Here is a 26,268-nt window from a genome sequence, read left to right as displayed (position 1 = left end):
GACGGCCTTGTTTTCCTTTAGCAGGAACTAAACTATGACCTTGACATTGTGTTGAGGGAGCAGGACGGCCTTGTTTTCCTTTAGCAGGAACTAAACTATGACCTTGACATTGTGTTGAGGGAGCAGGACGGCCTTGTTTTCCTTTAACAGGAACTAAACTATGACCTTGACATTGTGTTGAGGCCACAGCAGGACGGCCTTGTTTTCCTTTAGCAGGAACTAAACTATGACCTTGACATTGTGTTGAGGCCACAGCAGGACGGCCTTGTTTTCCTTTAGCAGGAACTAAACTATGACCTTGACATTGTGTTGAGGGAGCAGGACGGCCTTGTTTTCCTTTAGCAGGAACTAAACTATGACCTTGACATTGTGTTGAGGGAGCAGGACGGCCTTGTTTTCCTTTAGCAGGAACTAAACTATGACCTTGACATTGTGTTGAGGGAGCAGGACGGCCTTGTTTTCCTTTAGCAGGAACTAAACTATGACCTTGACATTGTGTTGAGGCCACAGCAGGACGGCCTTGTTTTCCTTTAGCAGGAACTAAACTATGACCTTGACATTGTGTTGAGGGAGCAGGACGGCCTTGTTTTCCTTTAGCAGGAACTAAACTATGACCTTGACATTGTGTTGAGGGAGCAGGACGGCCTTGTTTTCCTTTAGCAGGAACTAAACTATGACCTTGACATTGTGTTGAGGGAGCAGGACGGCCTTGTTTTCCTTTAGCAGGAACTAAACTATGACCTTGACATTGTGTTGAGGGAGCAGGACTGCCTTGTTTTCCTTTAGCAGGAACTAAACTATGACCATGACATTGTGTTGAGGGAGCAGGACGGCGTTGTTTTCCTTTAGCAGGAACTAAACTATGACCTTGACATTGTGTTGAGGGAGCAGGACGGCGTTGTTTTCCTTTAGCAGGAACTAAACTATGACCTTGACATTGTGTTGAGGGAGCAGGACTGCCTTGTTTTCCTTTAGCAGGAACTAAACTATGACCTTGACATTGTGTTGAGGGAGCAGGACTGCCTTGTTTTCCTTTAGCAGGAACTAAACTATGACCTTGACATTGTGTTGAGGCCACAGCAGGACGGCCTTGTTTTCCTTTAGCAGGAACTACACTATGACCTTGACATTGTGTTGAGGCCACAGCAGGACGGCCTTGTTTTCCTTTAGCAGGAACTAAACTATGACCTTGACATTGTGTTGAGGGAGCAGGACGGCCTTGTTTTCCTTTAGCAGGAACTAAACTATGACCTTGACATTGTGTTGAGGCCACAGCAGGACGGCCTTGTTTTCCTTTAGCAGGAACTAAACTATGACCTTGACATTGTGTTGAGGGAGCAGGACGGCCTTGTTTTCCTTTAGCAGGAACTAAACTATGACCTTGACATTGTGTTGAGGGAGCAGGACGGCCTTGTTTTCCTTTAGCAGGAACTAAACTATGACCTTGACATTGTGTTGAGGGAGCAGGACGGCCTTGTTTTCCTTTAGCAGGAACTAAACTATGACCTTGACATTGTGTTGAGGGAGCAGGACGGCCTTGTTTTCCTTTAGCAGGAACTAAACTATGACCTTGACATTGTGTTGAGGGAGCAGGACGGCCTTGTTTTCCTTTAGCAGGAACTAAACTATGACCTTGACATTGTGTTGAGGGAGCAGGACGGCCTTGTTTTCCTTTAGCAGGAACTAAACTATGACCTTGACATTGTGTTGAGGGAGCAGGACGGCCTTGTTTTCCTTTAGCAGGAACTAAACTATGACCTTGACATTGTGTTGAGGGAGCAGGACGGCGTTGTTTTCCTTTAGCAGGAACTAAACTATGACCTTGACATTGTGTTGAGGGAGCAGGACTGCCTTGTTTTCCTTTAGCAGGAACTAAACTATGACCTTGACATTGTGTTGAGGGAGCAGGACGGCCTTGTTTTCCTTTAGCAGGAACTAAACTATGACCTTGACATTGTGTTGAGGGAGCAGGACGGCCTTGTTTTCCTTTAGCAGGAACTAAACTATGACCTTGACATTGTGTTGAGGGAGCAGGACGGCCTTGTTTTCCTTTAGCAGGAACTAAACCATGACCTTGACATTGTGTTGAGGGAGCAGGACGGCCTTGTTTTCCTTTAGCAGGAACTAAACTATGACCTTGACATTGTGTTGAGGGAGCAGGACGGCCTTGTTTTCCTTTAGCAGGAACTAAACTATGACCTTGACATTGTTTTGAGGGAGCAGGACGGCCTTGTTTTACTTTAGCAGGAACTAAACTATGACCTTGACATTGTGTTGAGGGAGCAGGACGGCCTTGTTTTCCTTTAGCAGGAACTAAACTATGACCTTGACATTGTGTTGAGGGAGCAGGACGGCCTTGTTTTCCTTTAACAGGCACTAAAGCAGTTTCCTTTGTGCAGGAGGACCCAGGAAGACATGAAGCAGCTCCTGCTCACCAGTCTTCTCCTGAACACCAGCCAGCCTCCACATGGTGTTCTTCTCAGTGTGGTCCGGTTGGCTGGGGTAGCCGGCTGCCGGTCTGATTCCCTGGTATCCAGCCCTATGGAGCTCCGAGGCTTGCAGGGCCTCGTCGGCGCTGTAGCCCCACAGCTCCTTCCGAACCCGGGCATGCAGCTCCTCGGCGAAGGCCTGCAGGGAGGAGAGTGAGAGAGGCTGGGGTTTTGTGTTCACATAGTGAAGTTAAAGTGTTCAACACCGCCCAGCTGAGTTCACCATATGTACAATTTAAAAACACAAACATCACAGCGGACGATTCAGTTCCTCGAAACCAACGGTTTGAAATAATAGGCCAGCAGGCTGCTGCGGTTTAACTTCTCTAATCAGATAACCAAGACCTGAGCCCAGAGGTCAGAGGTCAGAGAAGCGGCAGTAAGAACTGGCCAAGTAGCACCACTAATCAAAGTGATACTGAGGGGGAAATCTGACCTTTCAGGATTTATTCTCAACAAAAGTCACTTGTTCGTTGTATTGTTAGAAGCAGAAAATGAAATGTAATGTAATTAAATGTAAAGACTTGATGCAGCAGTAATAATGGGGTAAGGTAGCAGCTCCTCGTTGGTTGGACTTTGTGTTATCATGGCTTGTTAGATAATCTCATTAAACCCAGCAGAACATGCATGAGGAGAGCCTGCATGCTGTACCTCAGCCAGGCGGTCAGCCAGAGCCTTCACCAGGATGCTGCTGTAGTCGTCTCCCTGCTCCAGGAAGCGCTGACTCAGCTCCTCAGCTCCAAACACCGCCACAGCAAACAGCCCCACGTAGTCCGGGACCCCACTGCTCACAGGGGCCACGAAGTCCGCCAAGCACAGGTAGGGCTCCGAGCTGTCCTTCTCCGCCTGACGCACGCACGCACGCACGCACGCACGCACACACAGCCATTTGAAACGTTATACAGACCCAGTGTTCATTAGTAGTGGTGGCTCGCCAACTTGGTATCACCTGTGAACCTTGCTGGACTCAGGCAGGTGATCCTCACCTGTTGCCGTAGGCCGTGGAAGCGTGCGATGGGCTGAGTGTGTCGGTCCACTGTCACATCCTCTTCGTACACGTTGATGTCATCCCCAACGCTCTGAGCCCGCCAGAATCCCACCAGGCCCCGCCCCCTCAGACTGCCCCTCTCAATCACCTGGTGGAGGAGCCGCTGAGCATCATCGAACACCCGACGAGCCTCTGGACCTGATGATCATGCAGCATTCACACAGAATGTGATGTCACTTTACTCAATTCTGATGTGTGCAAGGATGTAAAAACAATTCTCACTGCCAGAACACAAATACATCAGTAAGCTTACCGCTCATAAAGGTTGAGATATAGTCATTTTATTTTATTTATTCTTTTTGTCTTTTTTTTCATTAAACCAGCCTGAGCAGCTCTATCTAGACAGTAACATGATTTTCTAGATTAAACCAGCCTGAGCAGCTCTATCTAGACAGTAACATGATTTTCTAGATTAAACCAACCTGAGCAGCTCTATCTAGACAGTAACATGATTTTCTAGATTAAACCAGCCTGAGCAGCTCCATCTAGACAGTAACATGATTTTCTAGATTAAACCAACCTGAGCAGCTCTTTCTAGACATTAACATGATTTTCTCGATTAAACCGACCTGAGCAGCTCTATCTAGACAGTAACATGATTTTCTAGATTAAACCAGCCTGAGCAGCTCTATCTAGACAGTAACATGGTTTTGTATATTAAACCAGCCTGAACAGTTCTATCAAGACAGTAACATGATTTTCTAGATTAAATAAGGTTGATATATAGTTATGCTGCCCGGCAACCCACTCCCCACACAGAACTAAAAAGATTATAAGATAAATTAATAACCTGTAATAATGTTGAATATATTCATGCTAACAAACTAACAATGAACCATGAATTTTTCAAATCGCCCCTCAAAAGACTTGTTCCATGATTGGATAAAGTCAGTTTTTGGTTTGTTCTCGCGTCTTTCTATGAGATGTATTGAAATCGTGAACTCCAATACATCCCTCATAAATTGCTCTTTTTAAATGAGAAATGTGTCTGAAAAGCTTCAAGTCAAAGAACTGGGCTCGGATAGACCTGACCTGGTTATAAAGCAGGAGGCCAGTGAGAGAGGAAAATCGTAAGGAGTGCAGGATTTAAAACAGCTGCCAGAAATATTCTGCAGGCGTGAAAACTCCAGGGCACACATGAAATGTGCTGTTTTTGGCAGGTTGACTATTGCAGCTGGATGATGGCCACAGGATTGCAGTGAGACAACCCAATGCCTTTTATCTAAATTAGTAGATTCCATTCAATTCTGCAGGGCGTTTGAGCTGGCCTTACGTTGGCACAACGAGGCAAACATCTCAGATAACCCTGGCATCTTCAGGGGACTCGTGGATCTTGTGGCATCACTTGACAGCTTGCTGGAGAAGCACCTGCAGACGGTGACTGTTTTTAAAGGTGCATTAAAAATGGCACAGAACGAACTTTTGGACTGTATGCCGTCAGTGCTGAGGGATTCTAATCTTTTGAGGAAGTTAAAGTGCTGATTTTCTTGCCATTCAAGATGACGAGACAACTGACATCTCCACACAATGGCAGTTGGTGCTTGTGCTCCGATACATTGACCCAAAACACAACATTCAAGAACGCTTTTTGGAGTTCATGGATATCAATGGTGCATCTGCCGACACCATCGCCAATGTGCTTTTTGACAGACTGATGACCTTATTACCTTTGGACTTGGATGCAAGTCCAAACTTATTGTACAGGCTTATGATGTGTGATGAGGGGGAGCACCGGGGATGTTCAGAGCACGGTGCTGGAGGAAAATGCGCACTATGTCCACTGCTGTGCTCACCAGCTGAACCTCAGCATGCAGTGGGCAACATCACACATTTCTCAGATCAGCACGTTTTTTGGAGACATTGGAGGATTTTGTGCCTTTTTCACCAGGTCGTACAAGTGGTTTCCCAGAGCCTCAGCAACACAGAGGAATTTTCACACCAAGGCCACCAACACCATGTCTGAGCGCATAGATGACCTCATGAGGCGTTTCCAGACCGTCAGAGATTCTGGCAGCTTTGATCCTGCCACTGTCAGCGAGGCTGGAGGATTTGTGAGGATGCTTGGAAATGGGAATTTCTGTTTTCTTCTTTCCTTGTTCCACAAGGTAATGCCTCATGCAGACATGCTGTATAAGCAGCTGCAGAAGAGGAGTATCGACCCAGTCACTCTTCATCACTGCTCCAGAGAGTCACAGACACCATGCTGAAGACCAGGTGAATAATGACTGTATATTACATACAAAGTAATGTCTCCAGGTATTATAAACGTTGTGTTGACCTCCAACCATCTGTTAAGGCCATTCGTTCAAGTACATATTGTTGAGCCACATCAAGTAAACTGACCTATATAATATTACAATAAAGTTGACTTATTGTCACAGATAATGATGCAGGGGAAATGTCTCTGTGTTGAACTAAGTTAAATGTTAAACCAACCAATTGCCCATGAAGGTAATCAAATAAAATGCTAAATAATGTTTGATATTAAAGTCTGACTTTTTTCTGCAGAATGTAAATCAATTGTATTTGAAATTTTAGTGCAAGATTGTGAGAATTATATCTGAATTACAGAAACATGCTGTGAAAACACAAGACTGCATTGCCTATTGTAGATATAAATAAACTTTTAAGGCTCAAAAAAGTGATTAAGTTACAGTTGATTAGGGAGCTACTATTAATGGAGTTGACAACTAAACCTTGATTTGTTTGGTTCAGGGCCTCCTTGTCCCAGGAGGAGGAGAGTGGTGCTGGACAGGAAGTGGCGGAGGATGCTTGGACCAGCAGAACCAATGAGGCTTGACATAAAGGTAACTTTGATGTCATTTTTAAGCATTTTGACAGATATTTACATTTTTCATACAGATTTTATGAAGTCCTTGTACAAAACCCAATTCCCCAAAATGTAGGGATGTACCGATACCAATACCAGTATCAGGTATCAGTTCAATACAAGGCACTGCCACCGATACCACTTTATGGCATTGTGAGAAAATTCAGTTTGGTCACGGTGGAGAAACTTGGAGAGATCAACATGTTCTCAGCTGATCTCCACTGGAGAAGGTCCACAGACTGCCAGTCCACATGACTTTCTCACCAACTGACATTGGATTTGTAAAGTCTTGGAGAGTGAAGCGGAAACACGCACCACAGAAAGAGCGGCAAACATCCTCTGACACACACGTACCCACAGTCTTGTCTTTGAAGATCTTGGGGTACCCTCTGTTGGGGTACTTTCCTCTCAGCTGCCACACGTCAAAGAAAGGCTTCCAGTCGATGAAGTCCAGGAGGCTGTGCAGGTTGTACTGGTCGAATACTTGTACACCCAGGAACTGAGGACGCACTGACACACACACGCACCACACATTCACACACACACAGACACGCACACACACACGCACACACTTTGCTGCCTTTTGTTTTGTCTTGTTCATTTGTTTTGTGATTCTGCTTGATGTTTATTGATTAGATACAATTCGTAGATTGATGATTTAGGAATAGAGGTTTGTTAATAAACGCTTGATAGTTGAATTGAACGATTCTTGGTGGTTTTTGTGCTTTTCTGTGACGGTTGCTGGTTGTAACCGTCAGTGCTCGGATTCACTGCCTGCCTTCCCGTTTCATTTAAGTGTGGTTATCATTTCAACAAAGAATAATAGCTTAATTAATTTGAATTAACTTTTGTTTTAAGACTGATGTTTAGTTAAAACCCTAACTTCAGCTGGTGCGCCAATTTTGGTGATTGAGTAATGGTAATATTAATTAATTGATAGTTTCAACGGTTGAAATCATTTTCAATGATTTTAACCCTCTGAGTAATTTAAGACACTTACGGGTTGTTGGCTAATGAATGCAGGTTTATTGCTGGAAAAACCCCCATTGCTTTTAAATCATTTTTGTTATATTGCTTTTTGGTGTCAAATTACTTGAACTATTATTGATTGATTTATTACCCAGTTAACTTAATTACAACTTGAATTGCCTCTAAAGCTATTGATCAGCGACTTTGTGGCAGATAATTAGTATTCTTTATTCATTAATAAACTAATAATTTATTCTATTAATAACTAGGATTGCTCCTTAATCATTTTTCAGTGGTTTTCGTGCATCAAAATTCTGATTATCTGGTATTATTAATAAATATATCACAGCTTATTCAATTAATAATCCTAACTGCCTCAAACTAATTTTCAATTGTTTAATGCATTCAAGTAACTCCTTGTCTTAATTGATAAACCACAGCTTTATTTAAGACCAACTCCTTCATTATTACTCCTCTGATTGTTAGTAAATAAATAACCATTTGTTAATTAACAATATAGTCTAAATTACTTACACTTGGTAAGTTACTTTAGTAATCTATTACTTCCATCCATCCATCCATCCATTGTCTGCTGCTTATCCAGGCCGGGTCGCGGAGGCAGCAGTCTGAGCAGAGTTGCCCAGACTTCCTTCACCCCAGACTCTTCCTCCAGCTCTTCTGGTGGCACCCCAAGGTGTTCCCAGGTCATAGAGAGACATAGTCCCTCCAGGTGTCCTGGGTCTGTCCTGAGACCTCCTACCAGAGAGACATAGTCCCTCCAGCGTGTCCTGGGTCTGCCCCGAGGCCTCCTACCGGAGGGACATGATGGAACACCTCCCCAGGGAGGCGTCTGGGGGGCATCTGAAATAGATGCCCGAGCCACCTCAGCTGTTCCTCTGGATGTGGAGGAGCAGCGGCTCTACTCCGAGCTCCTCCCTGGTGACTGAGCTCCTCCCCCTATCTCTAAGGGTGACTGAGCTCCTCCCCCTATCTCTAAGGGTGACTGAGCTCCTCACCCTATCTCTAAGGGTGACTGAGCTCCTCCCCCTATCTCTAAGGGTGACTGAGCTCCTCCCCCTATCTCTAAGGGTGACTGAGCTCCTCACCCTATCTCTAAGGGTGACTGAGCTCCTCCCCCTATCTCTAAGGGTGACTGAGCTCCTCACCCTATCTCTAAGGGTGACTGAGCTCCTCACCCTATCTCTAAGGGTGACTGAGCTCCTCACCCTATCTCTAAGGGTACACCCAGCCACCCTACGAAGGAAGCTCATTTCAGCCGCTTGTATCCGGGATCTGGTTCTTTCGGTCATGACCCATAGTTCATGACCATAGGTGAGGGGAGGAACGAAGATCGACCGGTAAATCAAGAGTTTGGTCTTTTGGCTCAGCTCCTTCTTCACCACGACGGACCGACACAACGTCTGCATAACTGCAGACGCTGCACCGATCCACCTGTCGATCTCACGCTCCATCTTCCCCCCACTGGTGAACAAGACCCCGAGATACTTGAACTCCTCCACTTGTGACAAGGGTACTCCACCGACCTGGAGGGGGCAAGACACCTTTTTCTGGTGGAGAACCATGGCCTCGGATTTAGAGGTGCTGATCTGCATCCCAGCTGCTTCACACTCGGCTGAGAACCGTGTCAGTGCACGTTGAAGGTCCAGGTTTGATGGGGCCAACAGAACCACATCATCCGCAAATAGCAGAGATGAGATCCTGTGGTCCCCAAACTGGACCCCCTCCGGCCCCCGGCTGTGCCGAGAGATTCTGTCCATATATATGATGAACAGAACCGGTGATAAAGGACACCCCTGCCGGAGACCAACGTGCACAGGGAACAGGTCCGACTTACTGCCGGCAATGCGAACCAAACTCCTGCTCCGGGAATACAAAGACCGAACAGCCCTCAACAAGGGGCCCCGGACTCCATACTCCCGGAGCACCCCCCACAGGACATCTCGGGGGACGCGGTCGAACACCTTCTCTAGATCCACAAAACACATGTGGACTGGTTGGGAGAACTCCCACGAACCCTCAAGCACCTGGTGGAGAGTCTAGAGCTGGTCCAGTGTTCCACCATCAGGAGCACCTGGTGGAGAGTCTAGAGCTGGTCCAGTGTTCCACCATCAGGAGCTCCTGGTGGAGGGTCTAGAGCTGGTCCAGTGTTCCACCATCAGGAGAACCTGGTGGAGGGTATAGAGCTGGTCCAGTGTTCCACCATCAAGAGAACCTGGTGGAGGGTATAGAGCTGGTCCAGTGCTCCACCATCAGGAGAACCTGGTGGAGGGTATAGAGCTGGTCCAGTGTTCCACCACCAGGAGAACCTGGTGGAGGGTCTAGAGCTGGTCCAGTGTTCCACCATCAGGAGAACCTGGTGGAGGGTATAGAGCTGGTCCAGTGTTCCACCATCAAGAGAACCTGGTGGAGGGTATAGAGCTGGTCCAGTGCTCCACCATCAGGAGCACCTGGTGGAGGGTATAGAGCTGGTCCAGTGTTCCACCATCAGGAGAACCTGGTGGAGGGTATAGAGCTGGTCCAGTGTTCCACCATCAGGAGAACCTGGTGGAGGGTCTAGAGCTGGTCCAGTGTTCCACCATCAGGAGAAACTGGTGGAGGGTATAGAGCTGGTCCAGTGTTCCACCATCAGGAGAACCTGGTGGAGGGTCTAGAGCTGGTCCAGTGTTCCACCACCAGGACGAAAACCACATTGTTCCTCTTGGATCCGAGGTTCGACTAACGGCCGGACCCTCCTCTCCAGTACCCTGGAATAGACTTTCCTGGGGAGGCTGAGGAGTGTGATCCCTCTGTAGTTGGAACACACCCTCCGATCCCCCTTCTTGAAGAGAGGGACCACCACCCCAGTCTGCCAGTCCAGAGGTACTGTCCCCGCCCGCCACGCGATGTTGCAGAGACGAGTCAGCCACGACAGTCCCTGCACATCCAGAGACTTAAGGAACTCTGGGTGAATCTCATCACTCCCGGTGCCTTGCCACCGAGGAGCTTAGCAACAACCTCGGTGACTTCAGCTTGGGTAATGGACGAGTCCACCTCTGAGAACCCAGCCTCTGCTTCCTCAATGGAAGACGTGGTGGTGGGATTGAGGAGGTCCTCGAAGTATTCCTTCCACCGCCCAACGATATCCCCAGTTGAGGTCAACAGCTCCCCACTTCCACTGTAAACAGTGTTGGTGAAGAACTGCTTCCCCCTCCTGAGGCGCCAGACGGTTTGCCAGAATTTCCTCGAGGCCGACCGAAAGTCCTCCTCCATGGCCTCTCCGAACTCCTCCCAGACCCGAGTTTTTGCCTCCACCACAGCCCGGGCTGCGGCTCGCTTGGCCTGCCGGTACCTGTTGACTGCCTCGGGAGTCCTATGAGCTAACAATGCCCGGTAGGACTCCTTCTTCAGCTTGACGGCATCCCTTACTTCCGGTTGCCACCACCGGGTTCGGGGATTGCCGCCACGACAGGCGCCAGAGACCCTGCGGCCACAGCTCCGAGCAGCAGCTTCAACAATGGAAGTGGAGAACATGGTCCACTCGGACTCAATGTCTCCAACCTCCCTCGGGATCTGTAAGAAGCTCTCCCAGAGGTGGGAGTTGAAAGCTGCACGGACGGAGGGCTCGGCCAGATGTTCCCAGCAGACCCTCATAACACGTTTGGGCCTGCCGAGTCTATCCGGCCTCCTCCCAGTCCAGCGCATCCAACTCACCACCAGGTGGTGATCAGTTGACAGCTCTGCCCCTCTCGTTACCCGAGTGTCCAAGACACGTGACCGGAGATCAGATGACACGACCACAAAGTCTATCATTGACCTCCGGCCTAGGGTGTCCTGGTGCCACGTGCACTTATGGACACCCCTGTGCTCCAACATGGTGTTCGTTATGGACAAGCTGTGACTGGCACAGAAGTCCAATAACAGAACACCGCTCGGGTTCAGATCGGGGAGGCCGTTCCTCCCAATCACCCCCTTCCAAGTCTCACTGTTATTGCCCACGTGGGCGTTGAAGTCCCCCAGGAGAACAATGGAGTCCCCAGTTGGAGCACTATCCAGCACCCCTCCCAGGGACTCCAAGAAGGTTGGGTACTCTGAACTGCTGTTTGGTCCATAGACCGAGACAACAGTCAGAGACCTGTCCCCTACTTGAAGGCATAGGGACGCAACCCTCTGGTTCACCGGGGTGAACTCCAACACATGGCGGCTGAGCTGTGGGGCAATAAGCAAGCCCACTCCAGCCCGCCGCCTTACACCGCAGGCAACTCCAGAGAAGTGGAGTATCCAGCCCCTGTCGAGGAGCTGGGTTCCAGAGTCCAAGCTGTGAGTGGAGGTGAGCCCGACTATATCTAGACAGTATCTCTCAGCCTCCCTCACAAGCTCGGGCTCCTTCCCCCCCAGTGAGGTCACATTCCATGTCCTGAACACCAGAGTCTGTGTCCGGGGATCGGGTCGTCGAGGCCCCTGCCATCGACTGCCACCCAATCCACAATGCACCCGACCCCTACGGCAGCCTCTGTAGGTGGTGGGCCCACAGGAGGATGAGGAGGAGGGGCCCGCATCGTCCCTTCGGTCTGAACCCGGCCGAGTCCCGTGGGCAAGAACCCGGCCACCAGGCGCTCGCGTGCGGGCCTCAACCCCGGGCCTGGCTCCAGGGTGTGGCCCCGGCTGCGCCAAACCGGGCGACGTCACTGCTCTCCTCTTATGTGTGTTCATAGGGGTGTGTTGAACTGCTTTTGGTCTGACCCGTCACCTCGGACCAAGTCCCCCGACAACATAGCTACGAGGGTCATTCGGGTGCTCAAACTCCCCCACCACGATAAGGTTGCAGTTCACTTCGATAATCCATTATTTTGGTGAGACCAATAGGTACTGAGATGAGGTCCTCAGACCTCTGGTGAGACCAATAGGTACTGAGATGAGGTCCTCAGACCCCTGGTGAGACCACACTCAGGTACTGAGATGAGGTCCTCAGACCTCTGGTGAGACCACCATTAGGTACTGAGATGAGGTCCTCAGACCCCTGGTGAGACCACCATTAGGTACTGAGATGAGGTCCTCAGACCCCTGGTGAGACCATTAGGTACTGAGATGAGGTCCTCAGACCCCTGGTGAGACCATGAGGTACTGAGATGAGGTCCTCAGACCTCTGGTGAGACCATTAGGTACTGAGATGAGGTCCTCAGACCCCTGGTGAGACCACCATCAGGTACTGAGATGAGGTCCTCAGACCCCTGGTGAGACCATTAGGTACTGAGATGAGGACCTCAGACCTCTGGTGAGACCACCATTAGGTACTGAGATGAGGTCCTCAGACCTCTGGTGAGACCACCATCAGGTACTGAGATGAGGTCCTCAGACCCCTGGTGAGACCACCATCAGGTACTGAGATGAGGTCCTCAGACCCCTCATGATACCACCATTAGGTACTGAGATGAGGTCCTCAGACCCCTGGTGAGACCATCAGGTACTGAAATGAGGTCCTCAGACCCCTGGTGAGACCATTAGGTACTGAGATGAGGTCCTCAGACCCCTGGTGAGACCACCATCAGGTACTGAGATGAGGTCCTCAGACCTCTGGTGAGACCACCATTAGGTACTGAGATGAGGTCCTCAGACCTCTGGTGAGACCACCATTAGGTACTGAGATGAGGTCCTCAGACCTCTGGTGAGACCACCATTAGGTACTGAGATGAGGTCCTCAGTCCCCTGGTGAGACCACCATTAGGTACTGAGATGAGGTCCTCAGACCCCTGGTGAGACCACCATTAGGTACTGAGATGAGGTCCTCAGACCTCTGGTGAGACCACCATTAGGTACTGAGATGAGGTCCTCAGACCTCTGGTGAGACCATTAGGTACTGAGATGAGGTCCTCAGACACCTGGTGAGACCACCATTAGGTACTGAGATGAGGTCCTCAGACACCTGGTGAGACCACCATTAGGTACTGAGATGAGGTCCTCAGACACCTGGTGAGACCATTAGGTACTGAGATTAGGTCCTCAGACCTCTGGTGAGACCATTAGGTACTGAGATGAGGTCCTCAGACCCCTGGTGAGACCACCATTAGGTACTGAGATGAGGTCCTCAGACCTCTGGTGAGACCACCATCAGGTACTGAGATGAGGTCCTCAGACCCCTGGTGAGACCACCATCAGGTACTGAGATGAGGTCCTCAGACCCCTCATGATACCACCATTAGGTACTGAGATGAGGTCCTCAGACCCCTGGTGAGACCATCAGGTACTGAAATGAGGTCCTCAGACCCCTGGTGAGACCATTAGGTACTGAGATGAGGTCCTCAGACCCCTGGTGAGACCACCATCAGGTACTGAGATGAGGTCCTCAGACCTCTGGTGAGACCACCATTAGGTACTGAGATGAGGTCCTCAGACCTCTGGTGAGACCACCATTAGGTACTGAGATGAGGTCCTCAGACCTCTGGTGAGACCACCATTAGGTACTGAGATGAGGTCCTCAGTCCCCTGGTGAGACCACCATTAGGTACTGAGATGAGGTCCTCAGACCCCTGGTGAGACCACCATTAGGTACTGAGATGAGGTCCTCAGACCTCTGGTGAGACCACCATTAGGTACTGAGATGAGGTCCTCAGACCTCTGGTGAGACCATTAGGTACTGAGATGAGGTCCTCAGACACCTGGTGAGACCACCATTAGGTACTGAGATGAGGTCCTCAGACACCTGGTGAGACCACCATTAGGTACTGAGATGAGGTCCTCAGACACCTGGTGAGACCATTAGGTACTGAGATTAGGTCCTCAGACCTCTGGTGAGACCATTAGGTACTGAGATGAGGTCCTCAGACCCCTGGTGAGACCACCATTAGGTACTGAGATGAGGTCCTCAGACCCCTGGTGAGACCAGATGCTGGTGTGGTAGGCTCTGGGTTCCTCCTAATGAGACCATGCTAGACCTCCTGTGGCTGGAGTGTCAGCAGGTCCTGCAAGATGGAGACCTTGATGCTCTGGACCTGGATCCAGTTGAGCACATATGGGCCATCAGGACTCCATCCACCAAGGCCCCGTTGCACCACAGACCGTCCAGGAGTTGGCAGATGCTTTAGTCCAGGTCTGGGAGGAGACCCCTCAGGAGACCCTCCCTACCTCATCAGGAGCCCAGGCGTTGTAGGGAGGTCCTACAGGTGGAGGCCACGCCCACTACTGAGCCTCATTCTGACTGGTTGTAAGGACATTACATCACAGTTGATCAGCCTGTAGTGTTTTTCCACTTTATTCTGAGTGTGACTCCAAATCCAGACCTCCATGGGTTAATACATTTCTATTGATAATTTTTGAGTGATTTTGTTGTCGTCACAATCAACTATGTAAAGAACAAAGTATTTAATAGGAATATTTCATTCATTCAGATCTTGGATGTGTTAGTTGTGTTCCCTTTATTTTTTTGAGCAGTGTATATATATATATATATATAGTATACTAAACCTATTTTTTCCTCCATTTATCTATTTTTATTTTATATTTACTTGAGTTACGATTATATAGTAATAACAAAAAACACAAAAAAATGTTTCTTATGTACTTGTATGTTGTTGTTTTTTTTATATGGACCTGTAATAATAAAGATAATATGTGACCAGCACTAAAGTAATTAAAGTGTGATCCTCATGTTTCTCAGAGAGAACTGACCTGGTCTGGGAGATGAAAGCCAGTCTATATGCAGCGCCTTGGCCCGGGCCTGCAGCAGAGACAAGTACTGACGGTCCTGAAACACACGGAGGATCCATTTGAAACTAGAAGTACCTGTGAGCTCCAGCAGGAGAGTCAACATTTCAATGCTTCAAGACTGATGAGTGAGAAAAAGTTTTACAAAGTTACCAAGTTTCTGAGTATACAAAAAAAGAGAAAAGAAAATGTTTTTTGGTTCAATATGGATATACAAACCAAGACAATATAAAAACAATGCACATGGTAGTGTAGCAGCATCAGGGCATGACAAGTTGTAAGCACTAGCCCAGAGGGCAAATGACATATATTTATGTAATTTGAGCTGATATCCAGAGCTAGCAGTGATAGCAGTGCTCGCCCTGCACACCACTGCTGAGGAGAACCTAGTGGAAAAAAGTCATTAAAGGGTCAAGGCTGCTCACTTTTCTGGCTCTCAAAAGAGTTTGTCAGATTGTTTAATGTATGCAGTACAACACAGAGAGAGCAGTACACATATGCAGACTGACATCCTCGGTCAGAGGCCCACGAGTCAAGGCTGCTGGGAGCTTTAATTAATACTGACATGCAGCAGTCAGAGGTTTTCACTGTGGAGTTCACTGGAGTCTGAATATTCAGTATACACTGAAGTGTAACTTCTAAGTTCAATGTGTCTTTTTAGCCAATCACATTTGGTTAAAAACATGCAACGTTCTAATTGGGTTCCTTGATTTGGAGCCAGCTGTGGATCAGTTGAGAAAGCAGGTGCAGGAGGTCTGATCCCTCAGTGGGTGGACAGAGGATGCACCTCCATTGGTGTGTGGGCTGAATGTGTGAATATTGTGTGGCTATTCAATCGGTAGAAAAGTGTTATATAAGTGAACTCCATTCACTGTGATTTCTACAAGAAAACAACATGATTAGAACAGAAGTGAAAGGCAAGATGGGAGTTTATCTTAATAAAACACACAGAAGCTTCTTAACACAAATGATGACTGAAAGTGAACAAGTGAAAATAATTCAACTCACACAGAACTGTTTATTTTCTTTATCGATGACATATTCTGCTTTATAACTGCTATTATATCTACAGCAGAATAAAGAGCCTTTAATCAGGCTGATATTACAATCTGTACTGGAATTTGTTTGAAGAACAGTCTTGAGTTAAGATGTGAACACGATCCAGCAGGTCCCTGTACACTGGAAGCAGCTCTATGTTCATAAACCATCTGGTTTTCTCTGAGGAGCTTCTACCTTGAGGGAGTCGTAGTGCTCCTGCCTGATGGCCTCATACTCCTCCTTCAGGTCCTGGAAGTACTCCTCCTTCACTGCCTCATCCAGCAGCTGTGAGCTCTGAGCAGCAAACAGAAAAACATTGGAAAACTCCTGATAAACCAGGACAACATGTTGTCTTGCAACAGTCCGCATTCTTACCACCACCACGCTCCTGGAAGCATCTAACACGTGGACCACGGGGCAACTGTACCGGGGGGCAATCTTCACTGCTGTGTGGATCCTAACACAACACAATAGTACTGAACAACCCAAACTGCTGGATACAGGAAGTGAATAAGTGTGTGTGTGTAATACTTGGAGGTAGTGGCTCCTCCAATCAGCAGTGGTGTCGTCATCCCCAGCCTCTGCATCTCTTTAGCCACATAAATCATCTCATCCAGAGATGGGGTGATGAGGCCAGAAAGACCAATGATGTCTGGAGGAACAGAGTAAGCAAACTGATGGAGGATTCAACTGGCCCAAAGCGGAGTCTCTGAGACAAGGTGGACTGTGTCAAAGGTAAACAGATGCGAGTTCAAAAAATAAGAGAAAATCTCAGGTCTAAAGATTCGGTCTGTTCAAAAGTGTGTTGGCTTCTCGAGAGGACCAACTGTCTAATGAAGCTGTTGGAACTTCACTCCCATCGGGAACACACAACATGTGAATGAGTGCTACCTGCTTTTTGTTGGATGGCCTCTCTGAGAATGCGATCACACGGAACCATCACTCCCAGGTCAATCACTCTGAAACACAACAAACACAAAAAGCCCTTCCTTGATCCTTCTGACAAACTCAGCTACCTTTTTTTTTGTTGTTGTTTTTAAGGTATTTGATAATATGAAAGAGAGAACTGGTAGAGAGACTTTTACTGGAAACAACTCGCATTGAGAAGTGAAGAACACTGCCTATTTTCCTTATTCCCAGACAAAAGATAACAACTGTGAGAGAATCTTTGGCCTTGGCTCTATATCGGGTGTCCTATGACACACAGCCAGACAACTTCAAGGATGGCCGTCGTCATGGTCTGGAGACTAAAGACAACCTGCACTAGAATTCTGGCAGTGTCAGAAATATCAGAGGATGAGATGGTGATTGCTGGTGTGACCCAAATTGATGATTTGTGCCAAAATAAACACAAACCTTTTGGGGATGTCTCTCCAAACATTTGAATGCCACAAGCATGAGGGCTGTTATCATGTTTCACCAGGTTCTTTTTCATGAATGGACGACGCAAGCTCATGACATTTGATCTTTGTATGATCATCGAGGGTGGGAATTCAGCTTGCGTTTTCATTGGGCAATATGCAAACAGCAAACTTCATGTCAATGTTTATTAGAATCATGTCATACAGTGTGGCTAGCTGGGAACTTATAAGATTGTTGAAATCGCAGTGTGAAGTGGACATTAGAGAAGACTGGCCGAATACTTCTCACCAATCTTACATTACACTGGTGGACACACCCATTCTCCAAAATACAAAGAGGAACCTTCGAGATGAAAGCAATGGGCAGTTTTACAAACCTCTTCTGAATAACAGCAGACGTGTCTTGTGGGCCTGTGTCCTGTATGTTTTAAGTTACTTCCTGCTGCAACACACCTGATTGCAATGACGGGCTCTTTGAAGCTTGATGATGACGTGACCATTGGAGTCAGGTACCTTCCAGAACCACAGTTTGACACCCCTGCTTGACAAAGTCCTTTTTGACATGTGCACATCTAATTTTGATAACATGAATAATAACATTTTCCCCTCCACATTCATGCAAGATCTTGATTCGTGGTTGGAGGAAATATCAGTTTCTTTGGTAGTTTCTTGTCGTTTGTTCTGCTGCTGTACAACCTGAGAACCAGACTGTACAGCTTGAAGTCACGATACTCTATTTTATGGTGGTAGAATGTTTTACAGTAGCTCTTGAGATGCACCGAACTCTGTGAGAGTTTGCTGCATCTCAAGAGTCCTGCTGGACCTTCTTGATGAAGTGTGTGGTATTTGTTCTCCAATTCGGGATATCGTATGTGCACCTCAAGCAACTTGAAGCTAGTGACCTACTCCACCTCCACCTCCACCCCCCTGATGTCAAATCCACCCCGTGAGCTGCTTTGTACTGCTGTGGCCTTTCTGGGCCACCTTAAGTAGCTCATCTATTTCTCTCGTAAAAGTAAATGCTGGTGGATGTGACACTATATTAAATACCGGGCCACAGCTTTGAGTGACGGTTTTCTTTTTTTTTAATGTTCAGCCTGACTTGGTAAAAAGGGTTTTACCTGAAGTTGTTACAACCCAGCACCACCCCGACGATGTTCTTGCCGATGTCATGGACGTCTCCCTTCACTGTGGCCAGTATAATGGTGCCCTGATAAGGGCTCTGCAGAGAGGAGCGGAGCAGAGGTTCAGGAAACATGTAGAGCAGGGGTGGGCAATCCTGGTCCTCGAGGGCCACAGCCCTGCATGTTTTCAGTGTTTCCCTGCTCAAACACACCCGAGTTCTCATGGTGAGGCTCTGCAGAAAGCTGGATAACGAGCCACTATTTGCTGTCATCTCTGTTGAAGTGAGGACACATTGAAAACTTGCAGGGCTGTGGCCCTCGGGGACAAGGATTGCCCACCTCTGATATAGAACAGGTATAAACACACACTGCAGGAAGTAGAAAGAGCTTGTCACACCTCCTCACTCCAGGTTTGGTACATGTATCAGTTGCATTATTGTGAACGTGAAAAGATGCGTCTGTAACAGAACAGAGGCCCACTAATGACCAACACACACACACACACACACACTGCAGAGTACAAAAACATTTAAGCTGCAAGCAGCGTTGGTCGGGACCTCGCCCCGTGGCCCATTGGGTCGGGCCATTCATGGCCTCCGGCCCCTTTAAATGTTATCGACTTGAAAATCACACAGGTTACTCCCCAGGTGTCACTGACCTGGAATCTGGTCTTATCTCACATGCTAAGTTAAGGTACTAAGCTAACGAGCCCAGCAGGACCCGGCTAAATAGCTAGTGAGCCATAACCCTAGTGCCCCCATGAGGCTGTCCCCCAAATATCAGCTCAATTGAACAAACTTTATTAGCATGCTAACTAGCATGCAAGGCTGTGCATCTGCTTCTGTTCCTCCCCCTCCCCCTTCTCCTCCTGCTGCTCCTCATACTCCCCCTCTTGCCCCCCTTCTCCTGCTACTCTCTTCTGCTCCTCCCTCTCCTCCTCCTCCCCCTCTTGCCCTTCCTTCTCCATCTCCTCCTTAGGCATATCTGCTATGTAAGTACTTACTTTGGTTTTATTTTTTTTTATCATGATCTAAGCAATGTTTACTGATGAAACATTCTGCACAAAATGATATATATATAATAAAAAATATTTTCTTTCTGCATGTGTGTTGTTTCTGTATAGAGTTCATGCTATTTTTTGTGAGAGGTCACTATGAAACATGTTTGTGTCTGCTTTAGCTTCTTCCCATAGCGAAGCATGGTCTCCGAATGCTCTCATTGAATCAGCTTTATTGTCATTGTACAGGTACAGGTACAGGTACAACGAAATTACCTTCACATAGAAAGTTTTGGGGAAAGAAGGACACATGAGGTGAGGAGAGGAGGGAAAAAAAGTCAGATTAAAGACTGTGTTCTGAGGAGACAGTCTGTAATTGGGAAAAACCCACCTCGGGCACATTTAGCATCAACACAGACAGGTTACAACATTTCTCCAGACAGCACCTGGGATATGTGAAGGCTAGTTTTGCAGCCCGCCGCTAGGAGAGGGTGTTTCCAGGAGCACAGCCTTCACAGCCTTCCAGCGGCCTCTGCTGGTGGTTGGGGGGAGGGGCACGGCGATTACGGTGAAGGTCCTGGTAAAATTTCAGAGGCCAAAATGTCCGGGGAGGGAGGGTGGGAGGAGGTTAGGAAGGCCGGGGGCGGGGGGGGGGGGACTTCTTTCCACACACACATCCAGGAGAGGTGAAGACAAAACACAGCCTTGGCGACTGGGTGTCTGGGAGTCTGGATTGTAGATTAGGATTGTTTTCTTTCAGGCGATTCAGCTTTATCTGTCCACCTTGAGTGTCTCTGGTCTCCATGCTGCTCCAGTTGTAGCAAGATTATCTTCCCAACCGATCATATTCTTGATGTGCGTTTTAATGCCGTCCATCATACCTTCAAGATAGGCTTTTAGCTCGACCCAGAGTATTTTCATGGAGGTCAGCGTTTCCTACTTCTGCGCCTGGTGAAGCAGGCGTTGTCGATAAAGTTTCTGGAAAGTATTTCCAGCTGCTCTTCATATCCAGTTTTTTCCCAACTTACATTTTGATGTTGAAAAATATTTAATTTAAGACCCAGAAGATTTGAATTATAGAGACTTAGCAGAGCCACATTTAGTTGCTGCTCACTCCATTTACCTGGAAGTGGAAGTCGAATATTTTTTTACTCAAGGATTGAAGTTTATAATTATGTACAAAAAAGATTTGATTTGCAAAACCATTTTCAAGATATGATTCTTGTAAAAGTAAACTAGAAACTTCCCACAAATAAGTGGAAAACTAAAGCAACATTATTTATTTGTACACCTATATGGGACACATTGTTATTAGCTTTGTCATAGTTCTTCTGTGTAGAAGTGATTCCAACATTGAATACACTTGTTCCTGCATGTGCAGGCTGATTTGGTGATGACAGCTTTGTTTCAGTGTGAAGGTTCTCCTAACAGCTCTAATGTGAGCTTGGTCACAAAGCTGGTCCTGGAGGTCCTGCAGGGTTTAGATGTCTCCCTGCTTCAACATCCCTGAATCTAAAGATGGCTGAAATGGACAGGAGGCTTCATAATATGTCACAGATTGATCACTATTGCAATGTCAAGATAAGCTATATAGAAGCACAAAAACCACCTCACTTCTGAAACGGTACTGGTGCACAAATACAAAAACTGATGCTGGTGTAATTTAGGGGAGATGAAATATCAAATCTCAATGCACAAATACATCAACATCAGCTATTTAATGTATTTTAAAAAGTGTGTAAAAAGTCCCACATATTCTCTTCAGTAAAATAACCTGAGTTAGAATGATCTCAAACTGACCGTCTCTTCCACTGAGCCTGACAATGCCATCATCTCCTGCCTCTCCTTCTCCATGAAAGGAATCAGATGACCCACTGCTTTCTTCATGACCCGAGCAGATTTAATCACCTGTGAAGAAACCAAGAAGGAAGACATGGACATGATTTATTCACCCACAGTCCCACAAACCTGCCTCCTGCAGTCTGCACCAAAAAGATTCCCTTTACACCCATGAAGGGTGTAAAGAGTAAAGTGAGGGGGCGTGGCCTGCGAGCAGCTTTGCTATGGAGTTTGAGCAATCCTGCTGAAAAAGCTTTTTTTTCAGCAGGATTGCTGAAAACATGATTCACTACTCAGTGAATTCTTCTTCCAAAACAAATCCGGGGATGAGGCGACTGTCTCTAAGATCATTTTTTGGAACTTGGTGGCCACGAAGTTTGAGATTGTAGTCACATTTTGGTAGGTTTGCATTAAAAAGGTCTGTTGTACAGTATATACTGGACGGATTTCAATTCTCGAAGACAAAACACCTTGCCCTTGTTTAAAAAAGGTCGCGCAAGACACAAAATGGCAGCTTTCCCATTTGGTTCAGTGTATGGGTGACAGTGATAGTGTTGTGTGGCTCCACATGCTGCATATGTCCACCAAATGTCTTGGATGTCCGTGAAGCGTTTTTCCCATTTTAGATGTTGCAAAAATGTACGATCGGCTCAAAATGTGTAGTAAAATAAATATTAATAATATTCCTCGCATTGCAATAGAGAATCTTCATTCCACTTTGGAGTTCATAACACATATTTCAGAATATACTTATTTTTTATTGAACTGTTGCATGGGACTCACACATGGCTCTTTGTCCATCAGTGCTCTTTGATCCATTAGCTGATGTTTCACGTGATGTCAGAGGCCATTTTGAACAATAACATGCTAAACACATTCACACTTGAGGCAGAATTGGATCAGATATCAGCTGTAGGTATTTGATCATTGGACTGGGGGACCACCAAGTACTGCAGACTCTGCTGAGCCCAGTTCACAGTTTGTTTCTGGGAGAAGAGTTTTTATGGTTCAACTACAGAAGTGAGTCTCTCCTGTTCTAGTCTACAGACCGTGGTCAGGAGACACAGGGGAGACTTACTTCTGCCCCCGACTCTAAAGGCCCCTGCATTCTCCCATAAGAACAAGAAGTAAAGTTGGGCGGTGATGTCATCCAGCTGCCGAAAAAAAAAAAGCTTTTTCAGCAGGACTGCTCAAACTCCATAGCAAAGCTGCTCGCAGGCCACGCCCCCTCACGCCACACATCTGTGAAGCAGCGTTTTCTCGCGTCCAATGTTTTCAGAAATACATTTTTCTGAACTGTTTCAATAATAACAGAGAAATATTGGTCTGGTTTTAACAGCAGGAGCTGAGTGATGCGTTCAGGTGCACCTCCACTATTTGGAGAGCTGTGGGCTCAGACGGTAGTGAGGGTACAAGCTGTCACGGTGAGCTGGAACATGCATGTGCAGCACACAGTGCAGCTCCTCCACAGCTCGGCACAGCACAACCACACTGCTTTGGCCAGGAAGAGCTGGCTGACAGCATTTCGTTAGGCCAGTTTCTTCTTGTTCTGATGGAGTATGAATCGGCCTCAACGCTCCTTAGCTTGGTTAGTCTTACCTAACTCGCTTCACTAGTCAGGAAGCAGGACACGGACTCTAACTGCAGCTATTAACCCCAACTCCGTACACTGGATAGCATTGTACCGAAGCTTGACCTGCTCTGTTCACACACTTGTATCACTGATCCTCGCGCGCGCGCGCACACGCACACACAGCTGTATATATATATAGGTACCGTATTTTCTGCCCTATAAGGCTATAAGGACTATAAGGCACACCTACATTGATTGACATAATTTACAACTTTGTTCATATATAAGGCACACTGCATTATAAGGCACATGGAATAGACCAGTGGTCAGCAACATTTATAGTTCAAAGCCATTAGGTTACATTTTCCACTGATTCTGACACCCAGAGAGGTGCACACACTTTATTTTGATAGTCCTACCTGCAGCCTATGCCAGGAGGACACTACACACAAAACCTTCTTCACTGCTGGTTGACAACTTACAACTACCGGTAATAAACTAAACTACATGAACTAAGCAACAAAAACACAACACAACACAATTATTACCGACACCACAAACCAAATAGAACCCCCAATCATTGCATTTAAAACACCACAAACAGCTGCAATGAATTATGGGAGTTTCTATCGGCTGCACTGAGGAGCTCAGGATGTCCCATCATGCCTTGCAGCGACAAATTTTGTGTTGTTGGAGGTTATTGTGGGTTGTTGTTGGGCTTGGTGTTGTGTTGATTGTGTTTATGTGTTTTTGTTCCCCAGTTTAGGGAGTAATTATTTCATCTAGTTTATTTTGGTTTGTTAGAATGTTGGTGTGCAACCATGAGTGATGAAGGTGTTGTGTGGAGTGTCGTCCGCTCTGAAGATCCGGTTGAGAAGTTAGAGTTGTCAAAATAAAAGCTTCTGGTTGTTCAGCTGTCAAATAGCAGTCTAGAGTAGAGCAATTCTTCCATATATAAGGCGCACTGGCAGCTTTTGAGAAAATTTGAGGTATTTAGGTGCCTTATAGGGCGGAAAATATGGTAGTTGGAATCTGTATATTTGTTTTCATTGTAAATAAATATATATTTTTAGAATCATACTTGTTTTATTAATGAGCAAAAAGGTCAATGAAATGTTGACCTCTTCTGTGTCAAGAACTCCAATCATTTCCTGTTAAGACAGGTATCTGAGCGGTATCTGATACAGATCAGATTAAAATTTCAATGACATATTGAATAATTATTCATCATTATCGATAGCCAAACACAACATAACTGGCACAGAGTGATCCTTATGAGGTAAGAAATCCCTACATAGGCTGGACCACACCAAATAATGTCGTCCCGCACGAGGGCAGAGCAAAGTCCACTTTCATTCATATGTGTGCAATATTAATATTAGCATACATTTTGGTACAACCCAACAAATCTGGGATTCCGGTGTGAAATCTCTGCATCCTTTCTCCATCCAGATGACTCACACCTGTGGACAGCTTCACTTGACTGCAATGGACAACCATTCTGTCCGACATGCCAGACGTCGCTGGGACATCTGAACGTGTGAGCTGAACTGGCATCGTGGACTGCAGCTCACTACACATATGCTTACTTCAAACCTTTCAAAACAAAACATTGAATCACCATACCTGTGGCAGGAACATCTTCCCCGCTCCAAACAGATCTCCAACTACCTTCATGCCAGTCATCAGCGGACCTTCAATGATGTGAAGGGGTCGCGAGTATCGGTCCACGTTGGTCTGACACTCCTCTACGTCCTCAATCACATACTTGTCTATTCCCTGACAAGAGATTGAGACAGGACATGAACACACACAGAAAATTACTTCCTGAAACAACCCCCTTTACCAGTCTGCTGTATAAAAGAATGAAATGTTAACTCAATATTACACATTGAGTTAATATAATTGAATAATATTAATATAATATAATATTATCACTTGTGAACCGCATTAGCAATCCCACACATTTGGAGGTTCCTCCCGTCAAGTAACCTTTTATAGCTCACAGCTGTTGGTCGATAATTGACTATTTATTTCAGTTAACACTTGATAGCTGCATAACTTAAGGCCAATTTCTACTCCATAAGAACAAGACAAGAGTTCTGCTGTGCGAGTCCTGATGAACAAAATCCTGTCACTTCCATTGGCGAGCTCCTTCTGGCCGAACAAATATGTTTCAGCAGTGACGTGTGCTGAACATGCATATTCCAGCTCACTAATCACTATCAGTCCTATTTTAATCATATTTAGCTTCTAACATCGCTACTGCCTGAGCGCCACAGCTCGTTAAAACGCCATGATGCACCTGAACGCATCACTCAAAGCGCTCAGCTCCTGCAGTTAAAACCAGACAAACATCACGCTCGTAAAGAAAACTTTCTTTTATTACTGAAACAGTTCAGAGAAATGCATTTCTGACAGCACAGGAGGAGAGAAATAAACTGTGCAATTGAAAAGTTAAAACGCCACTTCAGACATGTGGCTGCTGTGAGGGGGCGTGGCCTGCAGCGAGGGGGCGTGGCCTGCAAGTTCGGCAGCGTCTTGCTGAGTATGAACAGTTCTGCCGAACAAACGCTTTTTTCGGGAGCTTGCTGATGTCACTGCCGAACTTTGGTCTTGTTCTTATGACTTTAAAAAGGGAGTAGGCAGGGGCTTTTACACTTGGTACGTTACATTAGTAATATATTACTCCCATAAACCATTACTTTGGTGGTATACTGCTTGTGATCAGCAATTATCATCGAGTAAAGAGCAATTTACTTCAGTTTGATATTTCGTTTATATGTAAATTACTAGGGATGAGCGAGTACACCACTATCTGTACCTGTTCAACCATCTAAATGATCTGTATACGTATTTGTACTCAGAGTGGGTGGGGCCTAAACCAGAAGTGGGCGTGGCCCGTTTGAAACTAGGTGTGACTTAAATCAGTATATTATTTTAAGTCTAAAATTGATCAGAAGTTGTTTTATTTATTGTTGAAATGAAAATTATTTCCCGAACAGCCTCAGAATTGAGATTCAATGTTTTATATATAAAAAAACTATATACAGTATATAAAGCTTAATTTGTAATATTTATAATATTTTTATTTTTATGAACATCCATATACAATAAAGATATTAATATAGGCGACTTTGTGTGTTCAGCTATATGTGTGTATGTGTGTCAGTGGTCTGTAAGACTGTTTATATTTTAATGATGTGTGAACCTGGTGATTCATGTAAACATCCAGTGGAGACAAACAGGAAATAATATGTCAGTCTTGTTCACTGTAGTCTTCTCAAAAGCACCACGTTCAG

At 46.4% G+C, this 26,268-nt stretch overlaps 1 protein-coding gene across 1 annotated transcript in view; it reads right to left on the bottom strand.

The window, feature by feature from the left end:
* The window catches only part of mtr (5-methyltetrahydrofolate-homocysteine methyltransferase), an 82,509-nt gene that overhangs the window by 9,007 nt on the left and 47,234 nt on the right, over window positions 1–26,268 (bottom strand). The window contains exons 20-31 of the mRNA XM_080517635.1: window positions 24,593–24,745; window positions 21,355–21,462; window positions 18,555–18,655; window positions 16,964–17,031; window positions 16,604–16,724; window positions 16,448–16,529; window positions 16,268–16,366; window positions 14,999–15,074; window positions 6,722–6,877; window positions 3,476–3,675; window positions 3,141–3,335; window positions 2,436–2,628 (exon numbers count right to left, since the gene is read on the bottom strand). Of these exons, the coding sequence (XP_080373761.1) occupies window positions 2,436–2,628; window positions 3,141–3,335; window positions 3,476–3,675; window positions 6,722–6,877; window positions 14,999–15,074; window positions 16,268–16,366; window positions 16,448–16,529; window positions 16,604–16,724; window positions 16,964–17,031; window positions 18,555–18,655; window positions 21,355–21,462; window positions 24,593–24,745 (1,552 nt within the window). The remainder of the gene's footprint in view (window positions 1–2,435; window positions 2,629–3,140; window positions 3,336–3,475; window positions 3,676–6,721; window positions 6,878–14,998; window positions 15,075–16,267; window positions 16,367–16,447; window positions 16,530–16,603; window positions 16,725–16,963; window positions 17,032–18,554; window positions 18,656–21,354; window positions 21,463–24,592; window positions 24,746–26,268) is intronic.

Source organism: Blennius ocellaris (assembly GCF_963422515.1).
Source record: "Blennius ocellaris genome assembly, chromosome: 21".
In the NCBI taxonomy this organism is placed as follows: domain Eukaryota; kingdom Metazoa; phylum Chordata; class Actinopteri; order Blenniiformes; family Blenniidae; genus Blennius; species Blennius ocellaris.
This window is presented reverse-complemented; position numbering and strand designations above follow the sequence as displayed.